Source organism: Lontra canadensis, unplaced genomic scaffold (genome assembly GCF_010015895.1).
Source record: "Lontra canadensis isolate GAN:19392208 unplaced genomic scaffold, GSC_riverotter_1.0 scaffold69, whole genome shotgun sequence".
Classification (NCBI taxonomy): Eukaryota; Metazoa; Chordata; class Mammalia; order Carnivora; family Mustelidae; genus Lontra; species Lontra canadensis.
The window spans coordinates 4,273,430-4,295,862 of NW_022631063.1; the positions used below are offsets into that span (position 1 = coordinate 4,273,430).

The 22,433-nt window shown below is 35.2% G+C and overlaps 1 protein-coding gene and 1 long non-coding RNA gene across 3 annotated transcripts in view; one reads left to right on the forward strand and one right to left on the reverse strand.

Annotated features, from left to right (window-relative positions):
* Nucleotides 1-22,433, forward strand: part of LOC116880910 — a 140,998-nt gene that overhangs the window by 79,275 nt on the left and 39,290 nt on the right. Inside the window, exon 2 of one of the 2 annotated variants that reach the window (XR_004385298.1) lies at nt 12,424-12,523. The exons of the other annotated variant lie outside the window; for it this stretch is intronic. This is a non-coding gene — a long non-coding RNA (uncharacterized LOC116880910). The remainder of the gene's footprint in view (nt 1-12,423; nt 12,524-22,433) is intronic. 2 annotated transcript variants of the gene reach the window in all.
* Nucleotides 1-22,433, reverse strand: part of SCN9A (sodium voltage-gated channel alpha subunit 9) — a 166,526-nt gene that overhangs the window by 23,169 nt on the left and 120,924 nt on the right. Inside the window, exons 18-20 of the mRNA XM_032880361.1 lie at nt 15,746-15,866; nt 6,391-6,545; nt 3,156-3,329 (exon numbers count right to left, since the gene is read on the reverse strand). Of these exons, the coding sequence (XP_032736252.1) occupies nt 3,156-3,329; nt 6,391-6,545; nt 15,746-15,866 (450 nt within the window). The remainder of the gene's footprint in view (nt 1-3,155; nt 3,330-6,390; nt 6,546-15,745; nt 15,867-22,433) is intronic.

Sequence of the window (22,433 nt, forward strand, 5' to 3'; positions counted from 1 at the left end):
GGCCGGTATATAGCTCTTCATTATGAATTAAGTACTGACTAAAAGGTTAAAATTTTCCAGGGAGGACTAGGAATACTTGAGAATCAACCTCCTTATATTTAACTATCGACAGAGTAGAAAAATTTGTTGCTCACAAGTTCACTGCTCCTGCTATCAGAGATAAGGAAACTGATTATGAATCAAGATGTGTTGTTTTGTTCTTTCTCATCCAGTTGCTTCCAAATGTCTTCATATAACATTATATATTATATGACTTATTTTTAAGTCTTTATGCTGCATATCCAATAGAACTAATCCTCCCTCATATCATTCTGAAATTCACCCAAGTCATTCAGGTCCATTATTTTCCAGTTAAGTACACTTAAGAAAATATGCTCTTTAATTAGAAGAGCAAGTATTCCTTTTAATCAGGAAAAAAAAAAAGTTTTAAAATGTCTATTATAATGGGAATAACCCCTACAGAAATGGCAGACCTAATTTCCAAACCACTGTTAGGTGTCACGATATTGAATATAATAGATACACATTATTGAGAAAATTAGAGATTACTCTGTAAATGAGAAGATATATACACATCTATTTATCTATGCATACATATGTATATACACAGTATATGCCAATACTGATGACTAAGGCTCAGGCAAACAAATTTCAGTTCAAGAAGCCTATGGAAACCCAACAAGTCCATCCTGTGAATATCAAATCAGATCAGTGGTTCTGAAACCTCAGTATGCATCAGAATCATCTGGAAGGCATATAACAACAGTGTTCTGGGTCCCAACACCTGAGATTCTAGTTGAGTAGATCTTGGGTAGGTCCTGAGAAATGCATTACTAATATGTTCCCACCAATTTGTTGGTTCAGGGATCATACTTTCAGAACAACGCTAGATAACTGGTTCAATTCTTGGGAAATAAAATCTCAGGTCCTCCTCCAAATCTGCATCACTAAATTTGCATCTCTACCAGCAAGAATGTTGTGTCCAGCTTTGCTCTCCATGCTGCATTATAAAAATATTACATATGGAATATATATGATATATAATATATAATATGCATTTGTGTTTGCATGTTCATTTACTTACTTTTTCTCAAAATATTAAATAACAGTTCAAACTGAAGCTATATATCTGAGTTCTGTATATTCCATACTCTGAAATATTAAGGTTCACCAGTTCAGATTTTCAAATACAAGACAAAATAATTTCTTCTATGAAATGCACTTATCTCTTTCTTAACCTAAAATAAATTCAATTGTATGTATAAACTTTTATTTTCGCAGACAGAGTGATGAAAATAATTATGTTTGTGATAATATTATTAAAGGTTTTTCAATATCTTAAATATTTTATACCTTTTAAAAGACCCAATTGTATTAAATTGTTAAGAGAAAAGAAAAGAAATAACCTACATTCCTTCTATCATTTCTTCTTATTTTAGTTAGCCTTTCTTTAAATCTATTATGTTACAAAAGCATCTCTCTTACCATTTTTTTTTCTAGCCAGTAACTAGATAACATATATATAAAAGTAAATTAAAGAAAAATCAATATGGGATCACTAATATAAGGTCTCAAAAATTACAGATCTCACAGAGAAAGCCTAAGAGAACTTAAGAGGTGTAATGTATAGCTACACTAAAAAAAATTGTTTTTGTACATCACTGATAGAGAAAACAAAAGTGTTATTGCTTGTAATATTTTATATATTGAGCTGTTAAAAAAGAGTTCACTGAGCTTTCTTTTTCTTTTTTCTTTTTTTTTTCTTTATGTTGTTATATCACCATACAGTATATCATTAGTTTTTGGATAACAGCTGAGAAATTGAACTTCTGAATAGATATGATGAGTTTTGGTTTAATTTTGTAGTCAGATTTGGCTATTTATAGTCATGCTTACTTGTAATTTTGATTTCTATGAATGATGCCATATTTATCTTTTCTGTAAAGTTTGATGATGCAAACTCTTGGTTAAACAAGTGTTAGCACACTTGTTAGCACTATAAACATTTGCATGTTGTCCTCTAATTCCACATCAGATGGAAGACAAACCTCTAAGAATTGTAATACAATTCCCTAGCCACAAAGACTAGATTTTGTAAAATCTAGAATTAGTAGAAGAAGGAAAAAAATAAATCATCCTAAGAAAAATTAGATGGGGAAGTTGAGGTCATGAATTAATTTAAGATAGCAATTTAAAATAATATAAAATATAATAATATAATTATATGTTATATATTATTAAATTATACCATTAAGATATAAAATAAAGTTGAATACACTAAATAAGAATAAATTGAAAAACTGGATGTTGTACCATTTCTATTTGAGATGCCTTAATCTCACAGTTGTTTTAGGATTCCTTTCCTATTTCAATAAGATTCCTAAAAAATATTTTGCTCTATTAAAAATAATACATAAGCTAAAGCATTCTTATATATTTTCCTTCACCCAAATATTGAACGGTTCTCTGAATTTATTACTTGAAATTGCCAATGCCTATTTTTCTGCTTCCCTGCCACTCTAGAAATAAAGGGTAAGTTGGATGTTTCAGGTGGGGACAAGAGTTCCGACTCATTTTGGTTTTCCCTCTCCTTGTGACAGAGATAAATATTTTGAAATTCCATGGCCCCCAACTCCTTAACCCAGAGTTGTTAAGTTTTAGCACAATCATTTTACATAACTCTCAGCTAACATATCAGACAACTTGATATATCCCTTATCCTCTTTTATTTTCTAATTTTATATTGTAAAAAAAAAAAATCAATGTTTTATCTTTTTAAATTGTGCCTCTGCCCATTTCCAGTTCCACTGTCACCACCTAGTTTTTCATTTTGTTCTTCTTCCCAGTAAAATGATATTCAAATCATATATATATATATACACGTATATAAAATCACGTTTTCTCTGATTGCAGAAAACTTATGCACAAGTAAATTATAAAGGTTAGAACAGTACAAGAAAGAATTCATATTCACTGCAGAATTTCTCTTTTAATACTCCTTATAGAAATAGTTCTACTGGCTATATTAATATTTCAAAAACACCCATAAAGCTATAGTCTGAAAGTACAAAAAGCTAACCAAGATTAAAATATGATAACAAACAACATTAGTGAAGGTTCTCAGAATACTTTTTTGTAAGATAAATCCAACCTACATCAACAATTAAGAAATCCAGCCAACACCAGGCATTGGTGAAATACGTTTTATAACCATAAGCTACCCATTTTAGAAGCATTTCCAGAATGAAGACGTAAGTGAATATCTTGTCAGCATACTCCAGGATAATCTTAATGGTCTTTTTCTTTTCAATATATATATCTTCAAAAGCCTGTGAAGATAGTATTCAAATTTCAATTCACACCCAACTTAAAGCTTATGATTCATAACAAAAGCAGGAAATAAAATTCTGATGGAGAATTCTATGCTAGAAGATAAATACTATAATGTGCTAGCTGACTTTCTTCTGGTTTACAACTACTAGGTAACACTTACTTCTGGACTTCTTACTAGTATGTACCACTGGTCACCACAGGTTAAAGGGTGCAAAGAATAGAATTATCTATACCCCTCTAAAAGAACCATGATCTCGGATAATTGCATTAATTTCTACTTCATCTGACTCCTGTTTATCTCTCTCCAAATTGGATGAATCCTGATAAGGTAGGACATGATTCCCAGATCAGCCGGTCACATATACCTTTCTCACCCTGTACTCCCCTTCACATCCACTAGTAGGATTTGGAAACCTCCTTCAGTTTTTATATGCTTTTATGTGTTTCCAGTGCCTAGAGCTGTGTCAAAAACACAGCAGGAGGTAAGGGAGTTTGCTGAATGAATAAGCAGTAAGTCTTGATGCTGAGTACTCTTGATGCCTGGGTACACCTTGTTCTGACTAGTCCCAGGGCTGGAAACAAGACACAGCCTGCAGGGCTTCTGGCTAACTTTCATGGATATGGCTAACTTCCACTTCCATGGATATGGGAGCAAGAGGAAGGACATCATTATGTGAGCTCTATCCAATGTGGGGTGTAGGTTTTACTGTTACTCATTTCAGCTACCACTCATTTGTTTCTACACAGTGTGTCCTCTCCTTTTTGAGGATCCAGAAATCAGTGAAAAGATATGGTTGGTTTTGATTTTAGAGCTCAGTTATGCGTCTGTCATATAATAGCTTTTGGACATGAAACAACTTTTACACTCTCCACACAACTTCCTCATTGGCAAAATAAGCAAAATGATCATTATTTCACAGGATTGTTTAAAGATTAAGTGAAAAAACTATACAAAGATCTTGAAATATAATAAATATGTACTAACTTGGTTGTTACCTTTTGTTTGTTTTATAGGCAAGTATTTTAAAAATCTAGCTTAGTTAGCAAACTATGAGTAAAACAGCCGTTTCTTAAAATACCTTTCCCTTTTCTTCATCATATGATTCATTTGAATTTCAGTTTTCTTTAAAGATTTTATTCACTTACCTATTTGAGAGAAAGAGAGAGCACCAGAGAGCGCACAGGTGCCTGAGCGGGGGGAGGACCCGAGGGAGAGGGAGAGAGAGATTCTCAAGCTGACTCCAGGCCAAGTGGGGAGCCCAACATGGGGCTTGAGCTCACGACCCTGATATCATGACCTGAGCCAAAAATCAAGAGTCCCACACTGAATCGACGGAGACACACAGGCCCTCCAGAATTTTAGATTTGAGAGTTCCTTTTGCCAAAAAATGTTATCTTCCTTTTTAGACATTTTGAATAAGGGATTACTCTGAACTTTTCATTAATTTTTTTTTTCTCTCCTTTCTAACAGTCTCAGTCACATGTGTGACTCAGCATGGAATAAACTTCTAGTAGCGATTAGGAATACAAGATAGTGTAGACGTTGTTGAGATTCCTACTTGCATTTCACTGGACAAGAGGAGTACCATTTTCCTTACTCATCTCTGTTTTAGGAGAGGCCATCCCTGCAGCCTCTGAGCATCCTTGCATGTCCTTGTTCAGTACGCCAAGAAGGCAAGGCCCTGACTTGCTCTTTACTCAGTGCTGCTTTTGCAACAGGCAACTGTGGGGGATGAGACAGTGTCTCTGTCTGGGACAAAAAAGCAAGGCTGCTTTCTTTAAAAGGATAGGGTTTCCTAGGGCACTTGGGTGGCCAACTCTTAATTTTGGCTCAGGTTATGATCTCAGGGTTGTGAGATGGAGCCCCACACTGGGCTCCAAGCTGGGCATGGAGCCTGCTTAAGATTCCTTCTCTCCCTCCCTGCCCCTCCCTTCCTTTAAAAAAAAAAAAAAAAGACTCCCTAATTTAGTGCTCTTCAGCTGTGATGCTACTCCATTGTGTGTGTGCCATTAATTTATCCCCATACCAGGCCCTCATGAGACTTGGGGACAAGACGAACCAACACAAACATGTTGACGTTCATATGGGTTTCAATGTCATGAGTATTAAAATCCTTCGTCTCTGACTTGGAGGTCTCATATACTCTAGCAGCATCCATGAAATAGCAAAAGGTTAACTTCTTATAAAAATTCAACCCCAGATCCATCAAGACTATCTGTGACACAATTTACAAAGTTCTTGAGTACTCTGTTTCTAGTATAATGGAATTTCCAGTGGTATCACTAGCTGAAACTGGGCTTATAATGGTTCATCTCTCTTCGTGTCTGCAGGAAAGAAAAACGAGAAAAGTCTCAGGGAGTTTGTAACTCTCCCAGGTCCCTTTCAACTCTCATAGAAAGTGCATGGTATATGTACAAGAGTGAGAAATGCGTCCACTGTCACCCTAAAGTTAGTTTGTTTTGTAAGATGCTTCATAAGCTGGCACTGCCTATCTTTGTCAAAGTACCTGTGGCCACCACTCTCCTCCCTGTATTCGCTCTTCCTCTAACGTCACTTTCTAAAATTTGGAAACTTTTAATTTCCTGAATGCCTCATGATGTTTTATGCTTCCTTGTCCCCGTACACTTGTTCTTCAGCCCACCCCATCTGGCTGGAAAATCCTAGTCATCTTTCTAGATCTTGCAAAACGTCAACTACTTTCCTGAAATTCCAAGCGGACAATTGTTCATCTCTTGCTAAAGAGTTTTTATCAAGCATATTCTTCACTTAGAAACACATCCCAGCTCTGTAATCACTTGTGCTTTTCTCCCCAGTGGTCTCTGAACTCCTTGAGAAAAGCACCCGGATCTTAACCACCTTTGCATTCAGGGAAGCATGTACTACATGCCTGGCATATAGTAGTGCTTACCAAATATTTACTGAACTAAACTAAAATTTTGTCCTAGCCCTAATCATAGGAATTCATTTTGAGGTAAAACAATTTTCATATTTTATCCTCCAATTCGTTTATTAAAAATATTGACTCGAGTGATTGTTTTGGGTGTCCTATAACTTACCAGGGCTCCACTGCTGAGCAGGATCATGAGAACAATAAAGCTTTCGAACCAACTGTGTTCAACTATTCTGTAGCATGTTTTCCTGATGTTCCACCAGATTTTTCCTTTCCCTGACTCTATGTCAACTTGGCAGCATGGGAACCTCCGCACACAACCTGACAAGAGAGACAGGCATATAAAATATTGATATTCAGAATAAGTAGAATGCTTATGCAAAGCTTTCCCCGTGATGGCCGTCAACTGAATAATTTCTAACACACGGCAGTTTTGAGTAGATTCAACTTGAATAGATTCAACTAAAAATAACTTGTCAGTTATTTCTAACTTAAAATGTATTTTGTATTTCCTTGATTTCTCATCATTCTCTTCCTAAGTGTTTAAACTACTTATTTTTTTTCATTATTGCCGTCCTAATACTGTGCTGTTACATGAGGAACAAGGAATGAATGAATATTAAACTAAAATCTGAGGTCAAAATGCTTTTCAAGATGTTCTTTGCTGATAAATTAATTTTCCTTGATGTGGAGCTCATCTACAATTTTCAGATACTTCCACTCTATAAAGAAAAGGCTCTTCACAAAGCTTTAGTCCTAGATAATATTAAGAAAATTGGTATAAGTTTCTAAAATTATGTTCAGAAGAAATCAATTTTAATTAGAAGATGCAGGGAAAACTGTTTCACGTACTTTATGTTAAAAACAACTCTGCCTTTGGAACTCTAGGCGTAGAACATGCTGCTATGATAAGCTGAGGAACATTTTATTTCCAATGTTTTAGGTTTATTCATTCATTTCTCCATTAAACATTTATTGAATATCTTTTATATACTTAGTTGTGTATACAGTTTCCTCAGGGGATTTATTTTTGGTTTTGGTTAGGCAGATAGGGATAGAAATAAATGCGGGCAACTGGATAAGCCAACTAAAATCATAAATATAAAGGGGCTATTTTGGTAGCATGGAAAAAGTCTACCTCAGCTGGCTCGTTTGCTGAGGAGAGACTGGAAGAGTCTTTGTGGAAGAGACAGAGCCTGAATTGAGTCAAAGAGAGTATTTGCCAAAAAGAGTTTAAGTGGAACTGTAGGCCAAGAAGGAGCAAAATGTATTGTACATAGGAATTATGAGCAGTTCAGAATTGCGATGAAAGCAAAGTGTACACAGTAGACATGGGTGAGAAATGAGGTTAGGGAAATTGGTCAGATTATGTAAAGCATTTTCCCCCACATAAAGGAGTTTGGTCTATATCCTATAGACGTTGAGGAGTAAGTGAAGGGTTGTTAGCAGAGAATGATACAAGCAGATACAACTTAAATTGATGTCTCCAACAGCTGAATGGAGGATAAGTTGGAAGAGAAAAAAAGAAAAAAAAAAAAGAGAGAGAGAGAGAGAGAAAAAAAAAAAAAACAAACGTGAAGTTATGGGAAGATTCTGAGCCAGAAAACCATTTGGAATTCTGGTCCAGTAGTCTTAACAAGAGGGATAGGTCATGGCAACTCTAGTTAGGAACTAGAACAATAATAGATTGAAGACATGTCTGGCAGGTAAAATCAGCAGGATTTAGTGACTTGTTGGAGATGCGATATAAGAGAAAAGGAGGATCCCAGAACAGCTGGATAAATGTCAAGAGTGACATGAACAGGTGCAGGAGCTACTTGGCAGGTAAGGAGTTTGGGATGCTGGTTGGGACTTCCAAATACAAATATCCTGTAGCTATTTGGAGGTCTGAATCTGACACTCGGGAGGAAAGACTGGGCTAGAAAATGAGAGTTTTTGAGGTCACACACACACAAAAAACATATTTTAGGACCAACCAAGAAAAGGCTCATAGACAAGGGCCAAGTCTGGAGCATTCCAAAACAGTAATATTAAGAAACAATGCAATGGCATGCTGGAGCCAGCTCATTTAGGTTCTTAATAATAACTCGTCATTCAATTGTCAGGCATTTTTGCAAGAAATTGCTGCACTTGTTAAATGAACCAGTTATCAAAAGTTAAATTATATGAACTTAAAATTACAACTTACTTTTAAAAAGACAATAAATCCTAAAAACATATCCCATTCCAATCATTTAACTATTATCTATGCTCTTGAGTACATTTCTGTCTTCTATCTGGGTCATGGAATATATGTCATACTGTTGGACTATTGGCATCTCTTCCCGACTCCACATTTGAAGAAGTCCTATTAGTAGTCTGAAATAACCCACAGTGAGGATCTTTATACCATAAAAGTCATCAAATGCTATACACCAGGGCTTGCTGATTTTCTAGAACAAACTTAACAAGTAATGCAGGAAATGTTAATAAAATATTAAAATAGTAATTAAGAGTCATATTTGTAGTCATGACACTGGAAATAGAACAAAAATTGAGGAAATATTCTTTCATTATTCAAATTCTAGTATCTGAGATTTGTAAACATCATTGATGAATGAGTGAAATTTTGATATATAGTTTCTTTGTCTCATTTTCACCTTATTGATCAACATAAATGAAACTCCCAACCAACCTTCAGGTAAAAACTATACTTGTCATCAACTGCAATCACTGATTATCTATAAATGCAAAATGTTGGTAAAATTTAACAAAAACATTCTGTGAGAATCAATGAGCTATATGAAATGTGCAGTAGGGAATATTGCCTATATTATTATTGTAAATCATGCACCAGAGATCCTTTATATCAGTAAAATTTATAGTCAACTATAAATGTATGTATGCATACTGTCTTTTTTTTTTTGGAGAACCGGTTGTTAAACATCCACCTATATTCCACCAGGATAGGTGGAATAAGAGAAAATTTTGAAGGAGAAAGAGAAAGAGTAGAAGTGGGAGAGATGTATAAGGTGCTGCAGTAAAAAAAAGTCAGAGAGTAGAAAGTTTCATAAAGGGCAGATGAATAGAACCACAACCAAGAAAGACCCAGAAACATAATGACTAAAATTTCAAAAGACAAATTTCAAAAACTAAAGTTGATTTAAAAAAATACCACAATTGGTTTGAAGAAGAGGAAGAACTGAAAAAAGAGGAACTATAATTAATTGATCTATTAAAAATTTTTCTTTCAGAACCCCTGTGTACTGTTCATGGGGATATAAACTGGTGCAGCCTCTGTAGAAAGCGGTATGGAGATTCCTCAAAAAGTTAAAAATAAATGTCATATGATCCAGTAATGCCACTACTGGGTACTTACCCAAAGAAAATGAAAACACTAACTTAAAAAGATACATGCACCCCTATGTCTATTGTAGTGTTATTTACAATAGCCAAGTCCATTGATAGACAAGTGGGTAAAGATACCGTATATATGTACACCATGGGTTCTTATTCTTCCATAAAAAGGAATGAGATCTTGCCATTTGTGATAATATGGATAGATCTACAGGGTATTCTGCTAAGTGAAATAGAGAAAAACAGACAGCATATGATTTTACATACATGTATAATATAAAAAAACAAAACAAACAGATAAGTAAACATAAAAAGCAGAAAGAGACCCATAAATACAGAGAACAAACTGATGGTGGCCAATGGTGGCAAAGGAGGGAATGGGCAAAACAGGTGAAGAGAAGTGGGAGGTACAGGCTTCCACTTACGAATTAGTCACAAAGCATAGGAAATATAGTCAATGATATTATACACAAGAGCACTGTATGGTGACAGATGGTAGCTACACTTGTGGTGAGCATAGCATAACATATAGATGAGTTGTATCACTACCTTGTACACCTGAAACATTTTGTGCCAACTACACTTTCATATAAAAAAAAAATCACTGAAAAGAAAGTTTTTCCTTCAAATTAGAGGGAAGATAAAAAGGCAGGGAGAGCATTTTTTAGACATTTGTTTCAGAGGTTTACAAGACAGGCATTTTGAAAAATAATTTCCTGTTTCATAAAACAATATGTTTAATTAAAAAATATTGAGCCTATCAAGTAATAACTTCAGAGAATCAAAAAGTGTATGCCCTGAAACAGAACCAGAATTCTTTTGAACTATACTGTTTAGGCAGTGTCTTATTATGGTTTCTTTCATGATTCCAACATGAAATTAGTTCATTGATCCAGGTAATATGCGGTTCATCTGGCACTTTAATTTCTGGCACTATAGGAATGTAGCAAGCTGTGTTCCCCACCCCACCCCTAACCCCACCAAAGTCTCTGGTGTTTTTGCTACTGTGTCTTTTATATATTCCTGTCCTTTCTCTCTGGAAGTTTTTAAGCTCCCTGAAGACTAAAACTGCATCAGTTATGCCCTTCCTTTCTGTTCACTATACTTACTATAGTCCTTTACATATATAGTTTAATGGGTCATGTATAGTTGATTCAAAAAACATAATCCCCCCTCCCAAAAGAGTTCTAAAATAATCCAAGTATTAGTAATGATCTGAAAGTTCAGATCTCTGAACTTTCTGCAAATTCGAGAATTTAGAGGAAAGATTGAATGGGGGGGAAAAAAAACCCAGAGTGCATAAAAAATGTACATACGCTTTCATTTAACCCACGTTAAATTATAGTTAACATGACTTGAGATCTGAATGAATTTACCTTCAGTGTATTTAAAACAATTAGTTTACATCTCAAATGTATTTAATAAAGTTAGGATATTTTATAAAATGATGTGGGAAAATAGTAAAAAGGTAGAATCAAAATGGCTCCCAGATCATCTCTTCCTGGGTGAAAGAAAACAACAGGAGTGAAAAAATTTAAGAAGGGCTTAGTTTTTTACATTAACTTAATGCTTGCGACTTTAGAATTTACCTCAGTATAAAAACAAATACCTTGCACAGAACAGAATCTATCTGCCTCAAGTAAAATTACCAGAGGAGAAAGTTTCCCTTTAGAATTTTACTATCTAAGATTTGTGTCGGTCTTAAAACTGAAGAGAAATATTATTCATAGGATTGAGGTAAGAAAAGGGACCACACATTCTAATTAGAAAAGTAAAATTTTTATCTGAGATGAAAGTTGGTAAGTATTGCCCTCAGGATTTATCACACCTCAGAGAGTTTCTCACTCTTATTCTGAGGCAGGAGTGTTCGAATGCCTTTCTGGTTTTTATGCAAAGGCATATCCAAAGAGATTTCCAACCCAGCTGGTTAGCAATGTTATCACATCTTCTTTTTTAAAAGGACTATTAATTAAATGCAAACATAACAGAGAACCTCTCAAACATTTTAATGGGTCCCCATGGGTAAAGGCTATTTCTTTTGGGTAGTTTCATTAATTTGTTCTCGTGATGCATTTCATAAAGTCTATACTGGGTTTCATCATGTTAAACCAGTGCTCCCCACCCCCACCCCGCAAAAAAACTAACCAACACCAACCTCCTCCAAGACAAACTATCTATTAATAAAAGTATAATAGCATAATCAACATAACTAATGTAAAAATGATTAGGAAAAATTAGTCTTTTATAACTTCTTAAAAATCTCTAAATCCTCTAAAACAAGTGTTTTGTCCACATTTTCTTTTAAAAAAGACAAAAGTAGGCACAAGTTGAGTTATTGTGTTCTTAAAGTTAGAATCACTTATTAGTTACTTTATAGGAAGCTGAATTCAGAACATTTGAGGGGGGAAGTTGAGTTGGTTCCTTCTACCAAATTAACAGAAAATATATTATTTTATGAGAAAGAGGGTTTCCTACTCATATCTTAATCCTGATTTTGTAATTTGCTAACTGTATAATCCAAAAGGAATATAATGTAAAACCAAGCAGAATCAGAGTTCTGTCATGTCAGGTTGCCACGACATGCAGAAGTAAGTCTAGGAAAGGACAGTAGTAGGTCTAGAGACGGACCCTGGCTTCTTTAATTATAAAATTAATGCAACAGAACTAAGGAAAGCCTGGCATAAGAGGTAGGAGAAAAAGATGAAGAGAAATATGATGAAAATTAGTAGTGACAGTTATGAAATTGAAAAGGATTAATGGATGTGAGACAATGAGCAATATCATTTTGGCGTTCATCTTCAGTGAAAACCCAATCTTCTGATGTAACTCTCATACTTCCTGTGATTTTTCTGCTGTCTTCCAGGTAACAAAAGTCTCTGGAGGCCAAACGCTGCTCTAAACTCCCATTGGTTCTAGCTCAGCTCTTGCAGACCTATCACAAACTGGTGAGAGTCATTTCCAATGTAAGTGAATGAGTTCTCAATTTCCCATCCTAACAAGCCCAAGCGTTTTGAAGTCTTTCTGTGGAAGACCTCTCCCAGTTTCTCAGGCCCCAAACTTGGGAGTCATCGTTGACTCTTCTTTCCCATTTTCACATTGGACCTGACATCCAATCCATCAGCAAAATTCCTTTAGCTCTAACTTCAAAATCTACTCAAAACTTCTTATTTTCATGTGGAGTACCTCAGGAACACCCAGGAAATCTCCCAGCATCTGTCCTTGCTATCTACCCATTTACTCTTAAGATGGCATATTGAGACTTTTAAATTAGGTCTTTATAATGTCCTTAAAAGCTCCTATGTTCTGACCTCAACTTCTACCACTCTTACCATCTCTCAATCTCTATACTCACCCCTTAACTTTCCTCAAATATCGTGCATATCTCCACCTAGTGGTATGTGCCTTCATTACTTTGCCTAAAATACTCTCCCTTCCTACATTTGCATGGTCCACTTCAATTTTTTTAAAGATCTTTGATAAATGCTACCTTTTTAGAGAGGCCTTCTTGACCACTCTACTTACATGATAGGAGCATCCTACACTTTAACTACTATATTCCCCTTTTCTTTTCACTTCTCCATAGCATGTATCACTTATCTGACCTACTAAATATTTATGTATGTATTTGGGCAAGGGACAGTATTTTATTCATTGCTCTCTCTCCGGTGCTCTAGCCTGGGCTTGAAATACAGAAGGTGTTTAATGATTATTTGCTGATTGGATGAAAGAATGATTAAGTGGATAAAGGGTGAGAGGCTCAGCAAATTGGCTGTCCTGTTTGATTTATTAGGGTGAGCCTCTTAGCCCAGCAGGTCCCCTGAGTATAGAGTTTCCAGTGGAGCACAGCTGCTCACAGATGTATGTTTCCTCATAAATGTTCTTGTCTTTTTTTCTCCAAATTATGTATTCATTTATCTAAGTTCTTATTAAGGTAGAACATATATTTAGTATAGTATACTAATTATAAATATATAAATTGATACATTCATCTAATAGGTAGGTCATGATATAACATTTTAAGCACCTGGAAAGCACCCCCATGTCCTTTCCCAATCTGTACCCTCTAGAAGTAGCTACTGGCTTCACTTCTATCTTTGTAGGTTTATTTTGCCCTTTTGTCCTCCACATCCTCTGCTTTACTGAGGTATAACTGAGAATTAAAAACTGTAAATATTTTAGGTATACAAATTGATAATTTGATATTATGTATCCATTGTAAAATACTCACCACAATCAAGCTAATTAACATAGCCCATCTTCTCACACAGTTACCAATTTCTTCCCTGTGTGTGTGGTGAGAATATTTGAGATCTACCCTCTTAGAGACCTTAAGTGTACAATACAGGATTGTTAAGTATAGTCACATTGGTGTACACTAGCTCTCCAGAATGTATTTGCCTTGTGTTACTTAAACTTTGGCTCTCAGTAAATTTTCAGCAGTCAAGGCCAAATACATCTGAAAATATGTTTCTATCCTATCTCCTATACACTAGGCTCAATTTAGAAATTATGCATAACCTCAAAGGAATCACATAAATATTATCATTAGTACTTTGTAGGATTAAAATAAACTTTTTATGTAGTTTAATCTCATAAGATAGCACCTGCAGATTACAATACCTTAGCATTAATTCTTTCTGCAGGAGGTTTAAGTTTTTATAAAGCCCTTTTCTAATTTGAGACCATAATCTGCTTGATAAACCCAACTTCTTTCTAGTTATCTTAGAATTTTAAGTCAGAGTCATTCATAAAATGGGTAGAGGAGATCTTGGTAGCATCCACACAAATTTAATGGTGCTAATCAATTTAGTGAGAAATAGGCAGCACTTGATGAAATTCTTAAATGCTTTTAATATGAACACTTCTAAAGGAAACTATGTGTTTTGCTCGTGGTATTAATTTCAGCAAACTTTCATAATTTTTTCACAATTTTCACAAATTTCACAAAATTTCTATCAATTGAGTATCATATTTGTTTGTTTCTCACATAAAATGGAATTTAGCTTTGTATCCAAAGAAAATTCATGCGCCCATTGTAATTTGGAGATATCTTTATTTGACAGGCATTTTGTTTACCTCATGAGTGCTAGAGGAGGCTGGTTGAGAAAAATTATAGAGGATGAATGCAAGGTAATGATTTCTACAAAAAATACTGATGCTGAGAGTAACACATAGTAAGTCATTAGCATCAACACTATTCTATCATAGCTTCTCCATAGAATTGTTAACAAAATATTTTTTAAAGTAAAAAAAAAGGAAAAGAAGAATGTTAAGAACTGTGGTGATTAATTTGTGTTATCTCATTCAATCTCCTGCATATCCTTATGATTCTGATGCGGTTGTTATACCTGTTTTACAGATCAGGCATCTAAGATATAAGATTTTAAAGTGCGCTCAGGGTCTCACAGAGTTAGCAGTAGACCAATTAGAACTCACGTTTATCAGGTTTCAAAACTTGTGGTCTATGTTATCATATTACATTGCAACTCTAGTATAGGTTTGTGTTTTTACTTGAGTGATACCATATTCAATTAGAAAACACTGTACACTTCCATAGGTCAAGTTCAAAGTTACTACTTCGACTAAAGTCCCTGAAACATTCCAGAAGTAGTAAGTTCAGTAAGTCAGGAAGTGAAAAGGAATCAAAGGAGGTACTGTTAGAAAAGAATAGACTTAAGTGCAAAGGCTTTTACATGCTATGTTAAGGACTTGGGGTTTTATCCTATAGACCAACGGTTCTCAGCTTCTAGTGTGCATCAGAATCCCTGGGAGGGTGCTGGCCCTGCCCCAGAGTTTCTGATCAACTTACAGTTTCTGTAATCTAGTGTGGGGCTAGAAAAGAAGAGGTCAGGGCTGACCCCAAGTCTTTAGCTTGAGAGACAGGATAGATCAGGATGTTACTAAATGAGACAAAGATCAGAAGAAGCTGTGGATTTTATAGGGGAGAACTCATTAAATTTTTTTTTAAACTTACTATACTTGACATATTTAAAGGCCACCAATGGAGATGACCAATGGGGAATTATAAGCATATCTGGAATTCAAGTGTGAGGTCAGGGGTAAAGATAATTATTTAAGAGTCAAATAACATAGAAATAGATGTCTGAGCTATAGACATGGATATAAGATAAAACCCCAAATACCAATAAATGGATGGCTAACCAATGTCTTGATTTGTTTCTTACCATCAGTAAAACAGGCCTCTGGCTCATCTGAATTTACAGGTTCAGCCTCCGCTTCTTCTCCTTCTCCTGGCAGAGGGTTATCAACTGTGCTGCACTCAGAGGAACTCGACCGGTTCAGCCTCTAAAAAGAAATTCACCACCCCACCAGACAGTTCATTTAGGGGTCATTCAAATCTTATATTCAAGCCATATTTAATAATCAAAGTCATGCAAAGTGTTGTGAAAAAAGATTAACAGTATGATGGCCATAAAAACGTATAAACACATATTGAGGTCAGGTAACCTTATAATACATCTATGCTTGATCTTTCTATCTACACATCCTGTGAAAAATAAATTTTATTATATTTAGTATGCTGACAAGTATTTGGACAGAATTAGCACAAGGAAATTTTTGTAAACTATAATATATTTGCAAAGTATTGGCCACATTTTTATTCTTTTATGTTTAATATAAATTTGTGTACACCAATAATTATTATATTCAGACAACCAAGACCCTAGTAGAAATAATACAAGTGCCAATGCCAATGCCTGATAACTGAAAGATCATATCTGACAGTTGACAGAAAAGCTTGTTGATATTTAAAATTTAAAAAAAAAGAAAGAGATTAGTGTAAAATGAAATCCAAACATATTTTTTCTATTAACTCTTGGATTTAAGAATATGTACCAGGATGATATAGATAGAAGGCTTTTGATCAAGACCAAAGAAAGTCAAATATTATATTGGAATCAGAATGCCAAAGACAAAAGTAATTATTTCATCCAACACCACCCATTTTAGTATAAAATTTCAGGATACAGTTGAAAAGATCATAAAGTATTATCTATACTGTCAAAAAACAATGGCTACCAAAGTGAGCACTACATGCAAACTCTGAAACAAATAGTCAATGAAATTAAACATGGCAGACTCACACATGACAGAAATGAATTCATTGTCATTATGATCACATAATTGATCATAACACAAGTTTTTCCCGCCCAGAAATTTATGATCAAACATGATGTTTACAAACATACACATACACAGAAATTTTTAGAAAAAATACATACAGCAATTGTAGCAAAACTCTGTCAATTTTTCCTAATATTGCTTTATAAAGGGTAGAGCAGCACATCAATGGAAGAGTTCATTTTCATTCTCATTTGCTAAACGACATGTGAATATTGAAACTAGTAGTTATTACAGCACATGCTTCCCTTATTAAGATTACAGCTTTACTATTTTTTTAGAATAGTCCCACAAATACAAGTGTTAAAAGTAAGGAAATACTCATTTCCATTAAACTGATAACTTAATCTATTAATTTGCATTAATATCGCTGGCCTAATCTGAAATTAATTTTTAGAGATTTACTGGGAAGCTTAAAATTATTCGTTATGAGTATATTCTCAGTGCTCTTATTATCACACATTATTCAACATTAGTAAAAAAGACATCAATACATTATTGTACATAAGGAACGATGTAAGTAAAGTTCTTTATAAAGACAGTAAAGAATTATGAATACTTTAATACTTATAATCTATTGCTGTCAGGGCATTACTCCTACCAGGTCAAAGAGTTTTATAATAGTATCAGTTACAAACAGTATCATTATGAAATTTCATTTAAAAAGCAGACTTATATTGATTGAATTCATCTAAAATGACTTTAAAATAAATAAATTAAATTTTTAAAAAAAGACTACATCGCTTTAGGTTAAATACTGTAATTTTGACCTTGCAGTACAATAAAACTTCCTTATCTAAAAAAGAAAAAAGAAAAATAAAGGAAATAGAAATTAATTATAAGTCTGAATATATTTAAGGTTTTAAAATATACATTACTCCAAGAAACAATGGGGAAATGTATAATTACTAATGCAGTCTACTGTGCCAATTACTACAAAAACTAATTTTGAGTATGATATCTAAAAAACTAGAATTATTTGATGCCCTCAATTCTTGGCTTCTCAGCTGAATGTGGACTATCACCAGGGAATTGAAAGAAAAGGTACTATGATTCTGTGGTGATGACACCAAGTCCTTCAAATGTGAAAAATGGATTATTGCCCTGGGTTTTGAGGCAAAGCAGTGGGAGAAACAGCTGACAGAAAGAACGCAAAGCACTTTCCTGCTCCTAGCCAAAATACTGACAACTAGCAAATAGTCCTCATGGTTTTCTAAGGTGGCCACAATTTTTAAATAAAATTATTCTAATCTGCAAAATGCCAACTTGGGCCAAATTAATGAAAACGTCTTCAACTTCAGTATTTGATTTTCTCACTGATCATTAACAGAGATACGCTAAGTTAATTCACAAGCAAATAAAATTAAGATGATTTTACAAAGTGTCTTTTGTCATTCTGAAACCTTTTATTTTCATAGCTTTTATGGCAATTTTTTGTCAATTAAATTCAAAGTTTGGCTCAAATTTTATATCATAAATAACACTTATTCAAGATTATTCCTCATCAGAACAGACATTACCAAAATATTTTATATGAATGGTAGTTTGTATCATACACCAAATTGCTATGGCCTTTTAGAAATTCAAGTTTAAAATTTTTTAGGAATTCCATGTTTTCCTGGGAATGAATGAAGTAGTCACAAACTAGTTATTTTTGTACTGTATATATTAAACATTTATGCATTTATGTGCGTGCCATAGTGATGTAGACAGTTTAATTATAATCTTGTCAGCCTTTAAATTTAGTATTTACTAAAGTGGAAGTTTTTTTAACAAGATCCAAAAGGATGCCTTTAAGTAGAAAGGCTAACATCTATAATAAAAACTTTCTCTTAAAGGGTAATGCATTTTATTCTCATAGCAGGTGTTGCTATATTTAACTATTGCATTTTCTTATTTTCTAGTTTAGTACAAGAGAAGATCATGTCAATCATTAGAATCATTTTACATAATTATATTATTATTTTCATATCTATAAACTCAGTCATTTGTCATTTAGTTTCCTTTCTTGTAGTTTTGGAAATTGAAGAATTATTATAGTATGCTAAAACCAGTAAAATAAATACTTTAGTATAAAAAAATTCCCTTTCAATATTACAAATATGCTATTTTATAATTTTTGCATGGATTTTATTTTTAATAAAAAGTGAAATATACCTTTTGTCTCTTACTTTTTTGCATGGCAGCAAAGACAAGTTTTTTTTACCTTTGACAGCCTACATAAACAGGCTATAAACACAATATAATAGATGTAAACTCATTAGCATTAAGAACAGGAATATGCTATACACAGCATTCCTACTTTTTTATTGAATAATGTGGTATTGCCTGTAGGTACTTTTTAAAATTTTGTCTTTCTTTGCTTTAGGTAAACTCTATATACTTAATTTAAAAAATTTAAATGTATAAATAATATATGGTAAAAAAATGTCCTTTCCACTCACTCCCTGATTCTATCAACTTGAAGCACCTAGTATATACACAGTGTGTATGTGTGTGTGTGTGCACACACACACACTCACACACACATATTTATCTTTCCATATTCTTCACTGTGCATCCATAAAACACAGAAGTAATTTGGAACATTCTAATCTTGCTTATAAACAACAGCTATCTAAGAAGCCCCTTTCAATGACTGAAAACATCAGATTAAGATGGTAGTAGTAGGACCTTAATGTTTGCCTTGTCCCTTGAACACAGCTAGATAAGTATCAAATCATTCTGAACACCCAGGAAATTGCTATGAGGACTGAAAGAACAAACTGCACAACTAAGAGGAGACCACAACATGGAAGGTGGGTGGTGTGGAGATGTGATTTGGGGAAGAGAAGGGGGAGGGAGTCATGATCACAGAAAGTGGACAGAAAAAAAGACAGAGGGAGAGAGACAGAGAGAGCAGCACAAAGGGGACCATACAAGAAAAATGCTTCCCCAAAATCAGTGACTGGGAAAACAAGAAGGGTTGTTTATTGTAAGTTTTTTTGGCCAGTGAAGCTCAAAAACTAGAGTTTTAGAAGTCTGCACTGTGGTCAGTGTGGAGTCTGGTGGGCACAGCAGTGCTCCTGTGGTGAAGGAGGAAAGGAGCCTGGGAGCACAAGGTGTGATGTGAGGATCCCCTGGGATGCACTAGAAGAGACAGTTTGCCCTGCTTAGGGTGTATCTGGGAAAGGTGGCATTACCTCTTAGGGGAAAAAAGAGCAGGTGGGTGTCACTGTGCTCCCATTCCTTAGCATAGGGGCAGAGACACCTGCTGAGGGTAGCTAACCTGGAGGCTGGCTTTTTGCTTTGCTTTACTCTAAACTCCAGTCTCCTGTGTGTTACTGCAACTGCCCCTCTGAGACAAACTGGCACCAGCCTCAGTACGGCAAGACCCTTCGCCAGAGGACCTGTGCAGATCTGTGCAGACCAGTGCAGGTCCCTAAAGTTTGGAGTTTTGAAACTCAGCCAACATAAAACACAGATGCACTGCATTGCTGGGAGGAAAGGCAGCATGGATACAGACAGGGTGAAGCACAGGGAACTGAGGGAAGTCTAGGACACATGAGGGGAGATTGTTCACTCTTCTGTGAGGGCTTCATAGACAGCGGTGGGCATGAACTCCCCTCTGCATGATGAGGGAGAGGGTTGGTACCATTTTTCACCCCTGCCCATCAGTATGCACTGACTTCAGTGAGCATAACAGCACCAACAGTGGAGGCCCGAACCACTTACATCAACCTCTGCTTCCCTCCATTCTGCAGGTGCTTCTTTACTCGGGTTAAGTGTGTCTGAGAACCAGAGCAGCAGGTCCCTCTTCCAGAAGACCAGCACAAACCCCTGCATGCACCAAGTCTATTGACCATAGAGTGCTGCAAAGCTTTGGGTCTAGTGGAAAGAGGATCTGGCCTCTTTTTTAATCCTTTTTTTTTTTTCTTTTTAAAGTTTTTATTTATTAGAGATCACAAGTAGGCCCAGTGGCAGGTTGGGGGTGGGGAGCAGGCTCTCTGCAGAGCAGAGAGCCAGATGAGGGGCTCGATCCCAGGACCTTGAGATCATGACCTGAGCCAAAGACAGAGGCTTAACCCACTGAGCCACCTGGGTGCCCTGGATCTGGCCTATTTTAACAAGCAGACCAAAGCACACCAATTTAAAACTCACCACACACTGGACAAGATCCAAACACTCCCCACTCAAAGCAGGAAGTAACTCTGCATAAGACTGACCCGAGGCAAAGACAGCTAGAACAGTGGAGAGTGCACACAGCATACAACAGAAATACCTTCTAAAGTGCCAGGCCCTGGACAGTATATGATCTCTTTTTCATAAAGCCATTACTCTCAGGAGCAGGACACACTAATACACAGAAGACAAAAACTAGACAAATGCCAAGATAAAGGAATTCATCCCAAAAGAAATAAGAAGAAAAGCTCATAGCCAGGGACCTAACCAAAACAGATATAAATAATATGCCTGACATATATTTTAAAACAACAATCATAATGATACTATCTGAGCTTCAGAAAAGCATAGAAGACATCAGGGAGTCCCTTAGTGCTGAGATAAAAGACCTAAAAACTAGCCAGGCTGGGGGAAAAAAAAAAAAAAAGGCTACAACTGAGATGCAAACCAACTGGAAGTAATGAGGACAAGGATGGAAGAACCAGAGGAACAAGTAAATGATACAGAAAATAAAATTACTGAAAGTAACATAGCTGAAAATAAGAGGGAACGAGAAATACTGGATTATGAATGTAGACTTACAGAACTCAGTGATTCCAGAAAGTATCACATCATAGGAGTCCCAGAAGGAGAAGATGGGGAAAAGGGAGAAGGTTTATTTGACCAAATTATAGCTGAAAACTCCCCTAATCTGGGAAAGGAAAGAGACAGCAAATGTGGGAAGCACAAGAATTCCCATCAAAATCAACAAAAACAGGCCAAAACCATGACATACTACAGTAAAATTTACAAAATACAGAAATAAGGAAAAAATTCTAAAAGCAGCAATGGAAATGAAATCCCTAACTTACAAGGGAAGACAAATAAAGTTAGCAGCAGACCTAACCACATAAACTTGACAGGCCAGCAGAGGTAGCATGATAGATTCAGTGTGCTGAATGGGAAAAATATGTAGCCAGGAATACTCTATTGAGCAAGGTTATCATTCAGAATAGAAGCAGAGATAAAAGTTTCACAAGCAAACAAAAACTAAAGGAGTTTGTTATCACTAAACCAGCCCTACAAGAAGTATTAAAGGGGACCCTTTGAGTGGGAAAGAAAGACCAAAATTGACAAAGACTAGAAAGGAACAGAGAAAAATCTCAAGAAACAACAACTTAACAGGTAATACAATGGTACTAAATTCACCTATACCTATAATCACTCTGAATGTAAATGGACTAAATGCTTGAATCAAAAGTCATAGGGTATCAGAATGGATTAAAAAAAAAGAAAGAAAGAAAAGAAAACAAGACCCATCTATATGCTGCCCACAAGAGGCTCATTTTAGACCTAAAGACAGCTGCAGATTGAAAATGAATGGATGGAGAACCATTTATCATGCTAAGAAATATCAAAAGAATGCCAAGTAGCTATACATGTATCAGACAAACTAGATTTTAAACCAAAGACTGTAACAAGAGTTGAAGAAGGGAACTATATCATAATAAAGAGGTCTATCCAATAAGAGGATCTAACAAGTATAAATATTTATGCCCCCAACTTGGGAGCACCCAAATAGTTAAAGCA